We start from the raw sequence: 15,565 nt of genomic DNA on the forward strand, positions 1-15,565 counted from the left end.
AAATCTAAGCCAATGCACAGAAGGTTAATTACAGATTATAGGGAAGCAAAAAAGTTGCTATATAAAACTAACTGGAGTGAGGTGTTCAGTGGAAAAACTGCAGATGGAATGTAGAAAGTTTTGAAAGAGAAATTGTTTGAGTGCAAAAAGTCAAAAAAATGTTTAACATCAGGATCTAGGCATGTAACATCAGGGGGATATATTTCCATAAGAACAAGATACCTGATTAAGGTGAGAGACAAAAAAATATAAGAAATGGAAGACAGGTCGAACTACAACTTTGAAAACTGAAATAAACGAGCTGGACAAACAGATTAAGCATAGTGTTAGACAAGATCAAGAAAAATTTGAAGAAAATTTATATAAAGATATTGAGCATAATAGGAAACCTTTTTTTAGATACATAAAATGTGGAAGGAGTAAAGATACACAAAATGATAAACTGTATGCAGATTCTAAAATTTATTCTCAGACACAACAGATTATAGATATATTTACAAAATCTTATGCAAAACAGTTTGGCTCCACAAAAGAGGTGGTAAGTTGTCCTAGTGACATCCAGGTAACCCCAGATACTGGAATCAAATTAGATTATATTGAAAAAGAACTGTGCAAACTGGATCCAAACAAAGCGCAGGGAGGAGATGGAATAAGTAACAATGATTTGAGAACACTTAAGCAAGAACTTACACTGCCATTACATCTATTATTCACTAGGTCATATAAATATGGGGAGATTCCTCAAGATTGGAGACATGCACTTATTAAACCTGTCTTTAAGGGAAAGGTGAGTAGGACAAACCCCGAATCATATAGACCCTTAAGTCTACTTTCATGTTGTGGAAAAATAATGGAGAAGGTAATACTGGATAAGTTATTGTCGGAACTGGATAGGTTGGGACTTGAAACCATATATCAGCATGCATATGTTGAAAATAGATCTATTACCACCTGTAACATGATGTTCTATAACAATATAATAACAGCTACACATTAAAAATTGTGATGTGATTTATATAGATTTAACTTCAGCATTTGACAGGGTGATTTACAAAACACTGGTATCGATGTACTGTTGATAAGATGGATAGCTGAATGGCTTACAAATAGGACATGGCAAGTATCACACACCAACTGGACAGGTGAAATCCTTGGTTACAGTCAAGGTGTCCCACAGGGCTCTGTACTAGTCCCTTACTTGTTTAGATTGTATCTTTCAGACCTTACTTTTTCATCTGAGGTGTTCTACAGTCTCTATGCTGACTACCTGAAATTGGGTAAATTGATTACAAGTGTTACAGATAAGGCATGTCTGCAAAATAATTTGACTAAATTGACCATTTGGGCACAGGGGAATAATATGTTGATAAATACATCAAAAACTAAGCATATGAGATTTGGGAGACATAAACTGAAAGGTAAATATTTAATACAGCACACAGTAATTGAAACTGTAGACTCATTTTAGGACCTGGGTATATGGGTAGATTCAGCTATGAGTTTTTCTAATTATATCAACCAATGATAGTTAGAGAACTATAGGTTGTATAAAAATGTTTATAAAGTCTAGGAAATCAAACATAATGAAGTCATTGTTTGTTAGTTACATTAGACCCAAACTTGAGTATGGAATAACAATATGGAAACCCTATAAAAAAACAAGCATGAAAAAAGTGGAAAGAGTACAGCAGAAATATACTAAGGGCATCCATGGATGTGAAAATCTAAGTTATTATGAAATACTAAAATATCTGAACATGTACAGTGTCTCTTACAGATATTTAAGAGGAGATCTTATCCAGGTATATAAGGCATTTAGGGACAACTACCTCTGGGAATGTTTGGGGTTATCAAAACGTACTAGAGAATCATCAGACAACCTAAGATTCTACAGGAATGAGAAGTGTACTAATTGGTTCTCTGACAGAGTAGCTGATGCTTGGAACATACTACCATATTACATTAAAGCAAGTAGTAGTTTAGATATTTTTAAGAACAGCCTGGACACTTAATATGGGAACAAGTGTTTTGGCATAATGGCAAACTAGAAGGGCTTTAATGCCGTGCTTGAAACATTTGTATGTATGTATATATGTATGTATGTATATATGTGTGTGTACTGTGCATAATCAACAATAGTGTGGTTCTGTGAAAAAGGTACAGCTGCAGTGACTTTAATAATCAAAATAAAATAAGTGCACATTTTGCAGTCTTAGTTCATATTCATATATGCTGCCTGAGGAGAATCTGGCTATTGTTATTCACAAGAACCTAATAAATCCAAAAGGTATACACAGATTTGGAGTACCAAACAACTTTAATCCTGGTACCTCGGCATTTTGCCTTCAAGGGATATCAACATATCAAATACTAAAGCTTAAATATAGTAAACAATTAAACAATTGTGTTTCAAAATTTGCCTGTACATCCCACTTTAAAGTGACCAGTGCATATTATACATAAACACATCTCTTAGTCATGAAAAACTACTACATTTCCCGTAGAACTTCGGCAGCAGCAAAATTACAACAACAAAGACATTTTTTACCATAAATTCTACAGCAATAACGTCAAAGAAATTTAACCAAGCTTACATAAAAATACAACACCCTCTCATAATACGTGTATGTACTCATATAAGAATTACATATACACACACATGTATACACACATTTATGGACATATGACTTTGGTATCATTAAACAAACAACCATTAGCAGTGTAAGTTGTCAGTCCTATGTACATACTTACAATGGAAAAACCTTTAGGGTTATAGTGATGTAAGAAAAGTGAGGCTTAGGCCAGATGGAAAGTTGGTAGCAGCTGCCTTATTTGATATGCCCTGTGCTATAGCACTTCCATTGATTTTGATTAAACATAAATTGCTTCAATTGTGATCTAAGTATGGCATAGGTGAGGATTTCTTTGATAACTGATTGTATGGAGTGAAAACTGAGAAACTGCTGTCAGAACAACAGAACCTAGATGAAGGGAACAGAGGTCTCGAAGGTTGCAGCAATGCTGGAAAGGTTTCTAAGGTTGTAGGTCAAGGTAGATGAAATTAGTCCCATTGAAAGGCATAACGGAGTTTCTGATATAGCAGTTTATTTAGAAAAGAACCTAGAAGGAGGTTTGCTGTACCTGTGATTGAGAGCCATTTTGCTTTTGTGAGTGTTTTATAATGATTTTCCAGGGGTGCAGAGTTTATAAAAAAGTGGTAAAGTTTGTTGAAGACAGTTTGCAGTGAAGTAATATTTTTGCTAGTGGCACTGGCAAATACGGTAAGCCATATTCTAACTGTGCAAGTGGTACACCTTTTCCTATTGTGTTTCTTGCTAGTGGTGAGAGAAATTAAGAGAGTTTGTGAACCCAGAAGAGTAGGTAGTTAATTTCAGATCAAATTTTTGTGTGCCTTTGAAAGTTAAGTGATATGTCTAACCGGATGCCGAGGTATTTGAAATGGAATGTGACTTCAATTAATTTATTTTTGGGAGGCTGAGTATGAGTTTTTTATTTAACAACCAACTGTTCAGTTCTAGTAGGTCTAGTTGAATGAAGCTGACTTTGTACAGCTTTGTGACTAGAGATTGATCTGTAGATTATCATGTCATCAGTATACAGAAGATGTTGTAGCTCTAGAAAATCAAATGGGAGTTTGTTTACAAGTATGGAGAAGAAGAATGGGGCATGTCTTAGGCCTTCTGCAACTCCTGCTTGAGTTCTGCTCACCTGTGACAGTCAGTAGTCAATTTTAAACCTGAAATTCCTATTTGGCTTGTGTGGTGACTCTGGTATCAACTAGGTGAGCAAGCAGGATGGTATAATCAATAGTGTCAAAAGCATGGGCCATGTCAATGAAATGGCACCCACTAGGCTGCCTCTATCCATATTAATAAGGATGGCATCAGTTAGTATCCAGAGAGCTATCATGGTGCTTCTGCCTGAATTGGAAATGGCCAGAGTTTAGCTGATATCCAGACTGTAGGCACTGTATTTAAGATAAGGCTGAGGCTGTAAATGTGCTGTTGTGGGGATATTATGTAGTCTCTGGTATAATAAAGAAACCAAGGCCAGAGGAGGTAAGAGCCTGTACAAGAGTCAAGTAAGATTTGCTCTAGCAGTGGGGTAATCTGTTTGGCAGAGAGCAGTGTGAGGAGTGGGTAGCTTGTTTGTAATGTTGAAGAATTCTTGGAAAAAGTCAGTGGAAGTGAATTTTCTGAGAGTAGTGACTAGAGTATTGTGTAGTGGAGGAAATTTGTGGTGCCATGCCTAGTAGGATGTTGATTTTTTTCTCAGAAACTTTGGGGTGAGTGTTGTAGGGACTTTGGGGGCAGTTAGTTATTTGATTCTGTGTCCCCAAATTGCTTTTCTTGTGAGATTATGTGGCGTGGTGATTGGTTTCTGCTCTCTCCTGTGAATCTCTTTTTCCAGGTGTGTCATGTATTGTCCTGAAGTTGCATCAGGACTTTAAGTGACTTAATGAACCAGTCTGGCTAGCATTGTCTGAATAGTCTGCTAATAATGAAGAAGTGGGGTGTCATGGCTGGAGACAAGCTGCTGAATGAGGAGATTAGCAGCTGAATTTACATCAGTCAAGGAGAGAATGCGGGGACCAATCTTTGTTGCAGAGGTGCAAAATAAGTCTGTAAATGTAATTTTGATCTGAAAGAGACTGGCTTGAAGCAAGAGTTCAATGTTTTCATAGAAGCTTATTGGGCAGTAATCACTGAAAAAGGGAGGGGGAATAGTTATGAGTTTTAGGAGAATGATAATTCTCCTGCCTAGGAGAGAGTGTTACTCTGTGAATGAGAATCCCCCCCCAGGTATCTTGACACTTTTCCACTTACTTCAATATATTTACTAATAGGTATTTCTCAGAAATGTCTCCTTAGATATAAATTATAAAGAAATTGTATTTCTTCAGAGCCACAAGGAGCAGACAGTATGTTAGGTTATACAATAAGAGCAGGTCCTCTTTCAGTCACTAACACCTGTAAGGCAAAAAAAAAAAGACATTTTGAACCGAATGACAAAACTGGTCTAACAGCAGCAGCAGAATTATTTCCTGGGCTGTGGGGCTTTCTGTAGCAGAACATCTCAGTACTGATAACTGTGAACAGTGGCATCTTCCAATGCAATAAGAGCCGCCGTGATAAAGCAACCAAGTTAACATTTTCCAAAGGGCGTATTGCAAAATTATTACATGAACCATTAAATCAGTGTGCCAGTAGAGGATGAGAACACATCAGAGCCCCTGTCTTATTTTCTTTACATGAAGAAGTCTGACTAATGGTTGGAAAAGGAATCCTGTTTCCGCTGTGAAACGCAAGGGGTTTGTTTGAAAAGAACAGCAGTTAGCATAGACACACACAAAATTTGAAACTCCTGCACTAATTATTATTTAGAAAGAGCTCTTGTCAAAATACCATCTTGCCTGACAGTTACCACTTGCTGCGGAGGGTGAGGGGGGCACTTAATGTTCTAAAAACTGCAATTTTTAAAAACTATTTGCTACCACAACATAGGTTCACTTAGAGAACATTTTAAACTTAGACAATTTCCATTTTGGTGCTTGAGTTAACATTTCCTGATTGGACTTACCTATCCCATGGGTGCTAATTGTATATTAGCCCTTGTGAGAATAACTGTATTCATACAAATAATACTTTGAGGGGACCTATGTAAGGGATGCAGCATTTAGGAACTGCCTCTATCCATTAGTGGCATGAGGGGCAATCCTGGAGTACATTTTATTTACCCATCCTTAGATCCAAGTTGCATTTGAATATGGATGGAGATGAACTTTGTTTTACTTGAATGGATGGTCTGTAACCCACTGCTGCTCCAGCAGCATCCCCCTCTCCAGCCAATTCAGTGTTCCATTACTTGGCTATTTCTCTTCAGTTACCATAAACACTGTTCAAACCTGTCAGCATGCATACTGCCTTTTTATTTACTTCTACAATGATTACAGAAATTGAAATAAAATAGCACAAACACTGAGCAATTTGCTAAACAAACAGTACAGTCTTCCAACAAAAACAGACTTTGCATGAGCAGTAAACTTCTCTGCCCTTGAAACTCACATTCATTGAAACTGCATTAAAGCTCACATTCAAAGAAAATGCATCTAGCCAGTGGAGGATTACATTTACCTTTGGGTTCTTTTCAAATCACATGCTCCTTGCACACATTTTTAGGGAAATGCATGCGTTCTTTGATTCACCTTCCTGATTATATTAAATTACATTCCTTGTATAATACAGCACCATTTGTTAGAATGTGTTTTAAATTTGTAATTTTGAACAGTCTTCTAGTAAGGAATGAATGTATGAACCAATAATGACAAAACTAACAATTTCAGAAAATTTCAACCATAAAAGGCTACTGAAACTTCTATCATTACAATCCACCAATATCAGTAAATATGCAAAATCTCTGAATAAAGTCATCTAAATAATTCTATATTAAAGGGATCTGTAACTAATGAAGAGGTTGCTAATAGCAGACAACTTTATATTTCATTGTTTCATTTACAAATAAAGTGCCTGTTGCCTTTGAAGAATAAATTGCCTGTGTTACATTAAAAAATGATAAGCTAGTAATATTGGAAAAGGGAATGGATGGCAAACTGATAACAAGTTCATAGTTACTAGGTAATCCCTCTAGAGGACATTCACAGGACTGCAGCATCCACTCCCTTTAAAGTACAACACAGTGCAGTATCAGCTATCCATCTGCATACTGTGGGAGTGGAACCCACAGCCTTCTGCATCAAAAGCAAGTATACACACACACACACACACACACACACACACACACACACACACACACACACACACACACACACACACACACACACACACAATCCCTGAAGCAGCATAAATCTGAATACACACACAATCCCTGAAGCACCGTATATCTGAAACATCTACACACACAATCCCTGACGCAGCATATATCTGAATAAACACACACACACAATCCCTAAAGCAGCATATATTTCAATACACACACACACACACACACACACACACACACACACACACACACACACACACACACACATTCCCTGAAGCAGCATATATCTGAATACACACACACACACACACACACACACACACACACACACACACACACACACACACACACACAAAATCCCTGAAGCAGCATAAATCAGAACACACACACAATCCCTGAAGCACCATATATCTGAAACATCTATACACACAATCCCTGACGCAGCATATGTCTGAATAAACGCACACACACACACAATTGCTAAAGCAGCATATATCTCAGCACACACACACACACACACACACACACACACACACACACACACACACACTCACAAACACACACACACAAAATCCCTGAAGCAGCATATATCTGAATACACACACACACACACACACACACACACACACACACACACACACACACACACACACACACACACAAAATCCCTGAAGCAGCATAAATCTGAATACACACACAATCCCTGAAGCACCATATATCTGAAACATCTACACACACAATCCCTGAAGCAGCATATATCTGAAACATCTACACACACACACACACACACACACACACACACACACACACACACACACACATACGATCCCCCCAGCGGAAAGTGAAACACAGCAGTGTAAATCAGAAAGTGAAACACAATACCTGCAGCAGCATAATTAAAAAACACAACCCCCCCCCCCACGGCATATATCAGAAACACAATCCCCCAAACAGAAACACAATCTCTGAAGCAGCATATATCTGAAACATCTTACCAGAAACATGATCCCTGAAGCAGCAGCATACTCTCCTAACCAGAAACATGTGCTCCACAAAGCACCAGAAACATGATCCCTGAAGCAACAGCATACTCTCCTAACCAAGCACACACCACTACCTTTCAGGTAGGCAGTTTAAAATTTCACTCCTAAGTAATCTGCTACACACTTTAAAATTTTACACCTAAGTAATCTGTGGACGCAGACTACGCATGCATGGATCTTTCATTTCTCATTAAAGACAAGACGCTTTGTTTTTGTGCTGCCATGGGGACTAGACAAGACCATCTTGTTTTGTAAAAGTGGGGGGTGCTCCCTTCCCCTCCCTCAATGGTTCCAGCGCCTATGACTTGCTGGGTTGGCCAGCAAACTACCCTTGCAGGTCAGGATTTACAGAATATCATGTTTTAAGCAAATGCGTCATTATGGCAGGCCACCATTGCAGGATGCGAAGATACATAAGTTTCAACACTCTACCTATTCCAGTTGTGTTTTATTTATTTATTAAGTGGTATAATACATGATAGCATTTATAGCATGTCATACATTGATATATGTTTGTCTCTTGTTCCAGATGCTGCCAGACCTACAGTCATTAATAGTGTCATCCTCTCCCTTTCATGGATGGATATGACAGACAGGGACTTTTCTTAAGAATGGGTTGCCAGAGTCTCAGCACAGGACAGCTTCACTTCATTCCTCCTTTATTGATAGTCCTTATCCCACAGTGAGAGAGACTTGCTTTAGAAAGGGTTCTGTGAGTCAGTAGGTAATATATTTTCTATGTATTTATCCTCTGATGGAATGCAGAGGTCAACTAGCCTTTTGAATTGTTGACTGCTACTAAATGGAGGCAAGGTGTCATTCTTGGAAAGGCTGTGCTGGAGATGAGCTGTGCCAAAAAATAAGCATTCCATTCTGCATTAGTGCCCAAGTATATACTTAGCTACACATGACCTTGGGTAATATGAGAGAAATGGGGAGGTAACGCACACAGAGCAGATAAACAAAGGCTGGCATGTACTGTAGTGCTGTCTACATGTATGTCATAAGTGCTACAACAAAAGCATAAACCCAAGTGGTGTAAACTGATAGGGAGGAGGAGCTCATTTGGACATAATCTGTAGGAAGACTAAATGGACGAAAACAATATATCAAATGCATATCACTACCATATGGGTAATGCATGTCACTACCATATGGGTAATGCATGTCACTACCATATGGGTAATGCTTATTCCTGGTATTGTTGTCTTGATTCTGGCACAGTCACTGTATATTATAGCATTCTTGATGTATTCCTTTTTGACTTTATTATTGAGTTTATGCAACTTAACTCATAACAAATCTGTTCAGTGGATATAGTTTCACCATGTAGCTCCATTTCTTTTAAAAAATACATAAATTCCAGGTTTCAGCTCTGAAATAATTCTATTTTCTAATTTTGTTTGCACAGTTTTGTATGTTCCCATGTTACTTACTGCCATAAGCATTTCTGGTGTGTAATAGTAAGCAATCTGGCATTGTTAGTAAACAAAAACTAAATAAAATAAAATATGTAAATAAAAGAACACTATAACAATTTAAAATTATTTTACTCCAGTATTCTTCTAGTAAATATGTTAATTTCTTTATCTACCTGCAGACAACATTCTGCACAACAATAACACAGGGCTACTGTCATCCAGTTTACATTTGAAGAACATATGAAATCATTTTTTCTCACCTCTGAATGGCAATGGCACGTCGATACAACATATCAGGATCTATTCCTTCAAGACGTGGATAATGAATGAGATTATCTGATTGGAACACATCCATACTTAAGGCCACAAAAGGTGATGAAGATGTGATATTTATTCCCCTGATCTGGACATCTCTCAGTCCTTCTGCAATGTAGGAAATTATTATGCTCAGGGAACAGAATAGGTCTGTTTAACCACTGTTGTCAATCATACTGTCCCAATCACTGTACGTTTTGAAATTCATATTCATTTGTCTGATTAAGCAGCCCTTAATATTGTTTTATAATTAATAGTTTTACATTTATTGCAAATTTTCAGCAGTTACCCTTCGCTGTCTGTTTGTGAATGTCTATTGCAGCACATTTTACTTGCAACAAATCAGTCACTGGAGACAGCTTTCCAGTCTGAATTCATATTTATTTACAAGAAAAGTTCAACAAAAGGAGACAAATGCAGTTTATACAGGAAGTTCAGTCCACAGTACTTAATCAGTTGCGGTTTCAAACAAACTCTTTCTCTGGAAATAGTTTGTACTCTGCAGGCTTTACACAGTTCAAGACACATGCAGTGTTTCTTTACAATTACGTGCAACAAAGTCACAGCTAGGGCTGGCCAAAGGGAGTGGCAGCCCTGGGTGCAAGGTGTTAGGGTGCAGGGTCATCAGACAATGATGGTGAGTGAGTGAAGTACTGGTATTGACTTATGAAGCTGCAAGAAAATTACACTTTCATAAATGCATGCTGATAGTGAGTGTGACAGTGCATCAAACTGTAGGGCAACGTAAGTGTAGCAAGCTGCTTGTTACAGCTGTAGCAAGCAGTTTTCTGCAGTTAGGAACACAGAAGAGTTTTTTTTTTTTTTTCCAAGAGCGTGATCCACTTTTATAATACACACAAGATTAACTTTACAAACATTACAAATGATAAGCCATCACTTATACATTCTAAACCATCCTTGTACTAGGAAGCTCAGACAAACAACAGATAGTCATATATTGCTTTCTCCTGTTTCTACTAAGAAATGTAATAAATTGACAATATCACCAACCTCACATCCAGACCAGACTTGTTAAAGTGTATGATCCATTGGAACTCATACATGTGCAACTCACCACAAAAAGGGTCTCGTACCATATCCTTGCATCTTAAAGGTTCCCCTCCATGTCCCAGGAAACACATACTACCTATTTCAGTGTACTGGAGTCCCTCACCATTCAACCCAATATGATATTCATGGGGAATCTCAACTACCCCTCTATAAAATGGGAGTCCTATACCACATCTAATGCACAAGCCCATCAATTGGAACTCATATATGTGCAACTCACCACAAAAAGGGTTTCGTACCATATCCTTGCATCTTAAAGGTTCCCCTCCATGTCCCAGGAAACACATACTACCTATTTCAGTGTACTGGAGTCCCTCACCATTCAACCCAATATGATATTCATGGGGAATCTCAACTACCCCTCTAGGAGTCCTATACCACATCTAATGCACAAGCCCATCAATTCCTAAACTTTGTTAATACCAACATCCTGGAACAGTTGGTCCATTCTCCTACCAGGGGTACAAACATCCTTGACCCTGTACTCATGAACATGGTGGGGGGCAATGTTCCTTACCCAATATAATGTCTTGCTCATCAAATCTGACCATAAGGCAGTATTAATTGAAATAAAAGTTAACCAAAAAGCTTTAGGAACTATTCCAAGGCTAACCTCTCTCTTCCTATTGACACCTTTGCTAAATTCCAAACACCCTCAAACCCAGTAAACACCATAGCATATGCTGAGCTATTTACAAAATCTCTGTACAGCCATACTGATAGCTGTATAGAGAGAGCTGCACCCACTCGTATTAAGAATAAGACAAACTCAAAAGACAAGTGACCCTGGTGGAATCACAATATTAGTCGGTTATACAACAAAAGAAAAAAAAAATCTTGGCAGCTAAGAGGGTTAATCAACACTTCTAATTTAGCCTTAGAAGTGTTAATTAACACTTCTAAGGCTAAATTTGAAGAAAAAATACCTACTCAGGCAAAAGACAACCACAAAGCTTTCTACAACTATATCCGTAACCTGAGGAGAAGTACACAACAATGCATAGAACTTACTGTAAATGGCATCACCCATAATGAATTGAAAGCTCCTGCCAGCTTTTTGGCTGACAGGTTCAGCTCAAATTTCTCCCCCAACCCCACCCCCCGAAAGACCAAAGGAATACCGCATACCACGATCTTCCCAATCATTACTAGGGAACAGGTCAGCAATGCACTGTTCAAGGCCAAAAACACTACATTGATGGGCCCAATAACATCTCAGGACATTTAATTAATAGAACCACAACTAAAAAAAACTTTGTATAAAAACCAACAAGTCTGGGTGGAAAAAAAGGAGAGATACCACAGATTCCCTTTTCGTCCACCTGGACTTGTTGGTTTTTATATTTAATTAATAACAGGAAACATTAGCTCTCTGGTCCACCTAAATTACTTTTCAACTGGAGCCTTCAGTATGGTTTTGTTTCCAAGGAATGGAAGATGACGACAGTCATTCCCCTGCACAAAGGAGGTCCACCCACTGATCTGGGTAACTACAGGCCCATAAGCCTTACCAGCCTTATATGTAAGGCCATGGAAAGAATCATCATGGACATGACAAATGAGGACATAGGTAACATACAAAAACTGGACCCAGCACCGTTCGGCTTTGTTAAAGGAAGGTCCCGCTTATTAACTCTGGTGGAATTTTTCGAGGGTCGCCAAAGCACTGGATGAAGGTTAGACTGTGCACACAGCTTACCTCAACCTGGCCAAGGCTTATGATACAATACCCCACTCAGGCATTATAGACAAGCTGACTAGTTTAGGTATAAACCCTTTTATCAGCTACTGGATAGCCATCTGGCTCAGTGATAGGACCCAGGAGGTCAAAATAAGTGAGGCCACCTCTACCAAGAGGCATGTCACTAGCAGACTCTCCCAGGCCATGGCTCAGTGCTGGGTACACTCCTTTTTGGCATTTATTTCTCCGAAATAGAAGCCAATTCTGAAGGTTTATAGCTTATTAAGTTTGCAGATGATTGCAAGCTGGGAGTTATCACCAACTCTGGCATTCTTCAAGAATGTCTATCTCTGACTAATAAATTGTGCCAAACCCATGGTCTTAACATGAGTGCTAAGAAATGCATAATTTTACCCTTTTAGGAAGTCAACATCCTGGCTCACCTAGACTAGTGGATGGGGAATAGGAAATGTACAACAGGCCTGGCACCCATGTCTTTTATGGACAAAGGTAGCTTATAAATGCCTGGCCCTCAATGTCCTGTTTGGATACAGGACATCATTATTTTTTTAGAAAAATTTGTCTAGGCTTAGAAAGCCCCCCCACACACACACACACACACAGGTTATTAGCCTAGTAACAAGCTATGAATCTATGAATATGACAGTTGCTGGAAGTGTACTTTATCAAATAGATGGGATTCAGAGCATGTTTTGTGGGAGTGCAGGGTAAATATTGATAAGCAAGGAGACATTGTACGTGAACTAACTGAGAACAGGATATGGCTAGATAGAAGCTTGTTCCCTCTAACCTCTAGGCCTGCATTGGACTTGGATGGTCCCAGTAAGAGAGTGCACTATACTTTCCTGTTGATAGGGAAAAATGCATAATCCATAAATGTAAGGACAAGAAGCTCCCCAGAAATTCTGTAAGTAAAACTGCAGATGCAAGAATTGAAACAAGTGGAACTGAGAGGAGCAGGAAATTACAAAAATAGAGCTGGAAAGTGAAACCAGTGCATAACGGATGCATGGCTGGTAGCTCCGAGTAAGAGGGAGTTAGAGTTATGGACCATGGGAGAAAGTTAAATAAGAGTGATAACAAGGGATAGAAAAGAGGGTCAGAAGAGCTGTGTGTGTGTGTGTGTGTGTGTGTGTGTGTGTGTGTGTGTGTGTGTGTGTGTGTGTGTGTGTGTGTGTGTGTGTGTGTGTATGTGTGTTCTGTGTGTTGTGTGTGTTGTGTGTGTGTGTTTGTGTGTGTGTGTGTGTGTGTGTGTGTGTGTGTGTGTGTGTGTGTGTGTGTGTGTGTGTGTGTGTGTGTGTGTGTGTGTGTGTGTGTGTGTGTGTGTGTGTTTGTGTGTGTGTTTGTGTTTGTGTGTGTGTTTGTGTGTGATGACCAATCTCTGGTTCTGAAGTACACTACCTCTTCCCACATAGTTCTTGGAAAACAGCTGCCTAAATATAATGAGCAGTACCTACACAGACCACTCAAGACAGAGCTAGGTTGATTTATTTACTATTTGTTATTTGTTAACCAGGTAAGGGCTGGTACAAATACCATTTTCCACCATGACCTAGGCACAAAGACATATAAGAGAATGATTAACATAAATCAATTAGCTACAAAGTATTAAGACAAGAGAGATACAAATATATAACATGAAGCTTTTATGCATAATAGCAGGACTCATAGAGCTTCAAAGGATATATGCAGAGCATCATTCATAAAAATATATGGTGGCTTTTACGATGTACATATCAATTCTAGTTGCATTCTGCACATTTAAGTCAATATATATATGTTTACAAATTCATGACTGATGCATATATACCTTTACAAGTAAGTATATCCCTTGTAGGCTGGCAGATGAGGCAGAGGTGGTGAGACTGAAATTGTCAGGTATGTTGAATGATGTTTTGGTAGAGTAAGTAGCAACAATATAGTTCCTCACAGCTAAGGCTATCCTACCCCAGCCTTGTAGCACTGATGTTAAAGCAAAGGATTACCATTTGGGAGTCCTGGGTTTGAAACCTGGTTGGGGCACAACTGAGCATAAGTAGTTTCTATGCAGAAAAAAAGCTTTGGCAATTTACATCTGTAATATGCTACAAATACTTCATGGAGCTTATTCATAGAATTGTCATAAGTCGACTCCATCTCAAGGGTTTACAACAAGGATATTCTAAAATCCTTTCCCCTTGCAGTTCCTCACAGGCTGGGATAAATCTAAAAGGCCTCTTCATTTAAAGGGCAACAGCTCTCTTCCCTCACTTGAACACCTTCCAGGTTGTACTCCTCCTAGTACATGTTTCTCCTAGAGTCTGCTCTGGAGTCCTCTTCAGAACTAAGGCTTATTAATCTGCCTGTCTATTTGCTAGCACCATTATGCTACATGCCCCTATTCACCACGGAACCATCACATTCAGACATCAGTAAATGGACTGTATGTCTAGGACAGCCCATCTGCAATCAGATTGTTATGGTATAGCTGATACATGATTTTAAAATTGAAGGTGTGTAAGGTCAGTGTCCACTGAGATAACTTTGGGTTGGTATCTTCTTTTTTTGGTAGAGCCACTGAAGTGGGGCACAATCTATTACATTCATGAACTCCTTCTCAAATAGGTAATATTTAATGGAGGTGAGTGCCCGCATGACAGATGAATGCTCTCTTTCAGTAGCTGAGTAGTACTTCTCAGCATTACTTAGAGTTCTGCTAATATAGCAGATGGGGTGTACCTGCCCATCTACAACCTGCAATGAGATTGCACCTATGCCTACTTCAGAGGCATCTGCATGTGCTATCAATTGTTTGAGAAGTTTGGTGCCATAAGTACAGGCTTTAAACACAGTACACTCTTTAGTTGTCTAAAGGCTTGATCCATTTCTCGTGTCCATTTCATCTTCACTAAACTCTTACTTTAGTCAGATGAATTAGGTGGCAAGTTATAATGGTGAAATCAGGAATACATTCAAAATATAGCTAGCCATTCTCAAAGAAAGCCTCGGATTAGTTTTGACTGCTTCAACTTTTTCAGCCTGTAGTTTCACTATATAGTGGCTTATTACAAAGCTTAGATAGCTGGCTTGTGCCATACCTAACATGCATTTAGCAGGGTTAGCCATCAGTCCAGCTTGATATAGAAAATTTGAAATTGTTTGAACTGTGAGAAAATGCCGCTCCCCCCCAAGTCTTCATAAAATATTACAATATCATCCAGGCATGTTGCTAC

The 15,565-nt window shown here is 38.7% G+C and overlaps 1 protein-coding gene across 1 annotated transcript in view; it reads right to left on the bottom strand.

Moving 5' to 3' along the window:
* The window catches only part of LOC122813454 (E3 ubiquitin-protein ligase HECTD3-like), a 699,643-nt gene that overhangs the window by 403,488 nt on the left and 280,590 nt on the right, over window positions 1-15,565 (bottom strand). Inside the window, exon 8 of the mRNA XM_044085769.1 lies at window positions 9,526-9,688. Within this exon, the coding sequence (XP_043941704.1) occupies window positions 9,526-9,688 (163 nt within the window). The remainder of the gene's footprint in view (window positions 1-9,525; window positions 9,689-15,565) is intronic.

Source organism: Protopterus annectens, chromosome 10.part0 (genome assembly GCF_019279795.1).
Source record: "Protopterus annectens isolate FY-2018-M chromosome 10.part0, PAN1.0, whole genome shotgun sequence".
Lineage (NCBI taxonomy): Eukaryota > Metazoa > Chordata > Ceratodontiformes > Protopteridae > Protopterus > Protopterus annectens.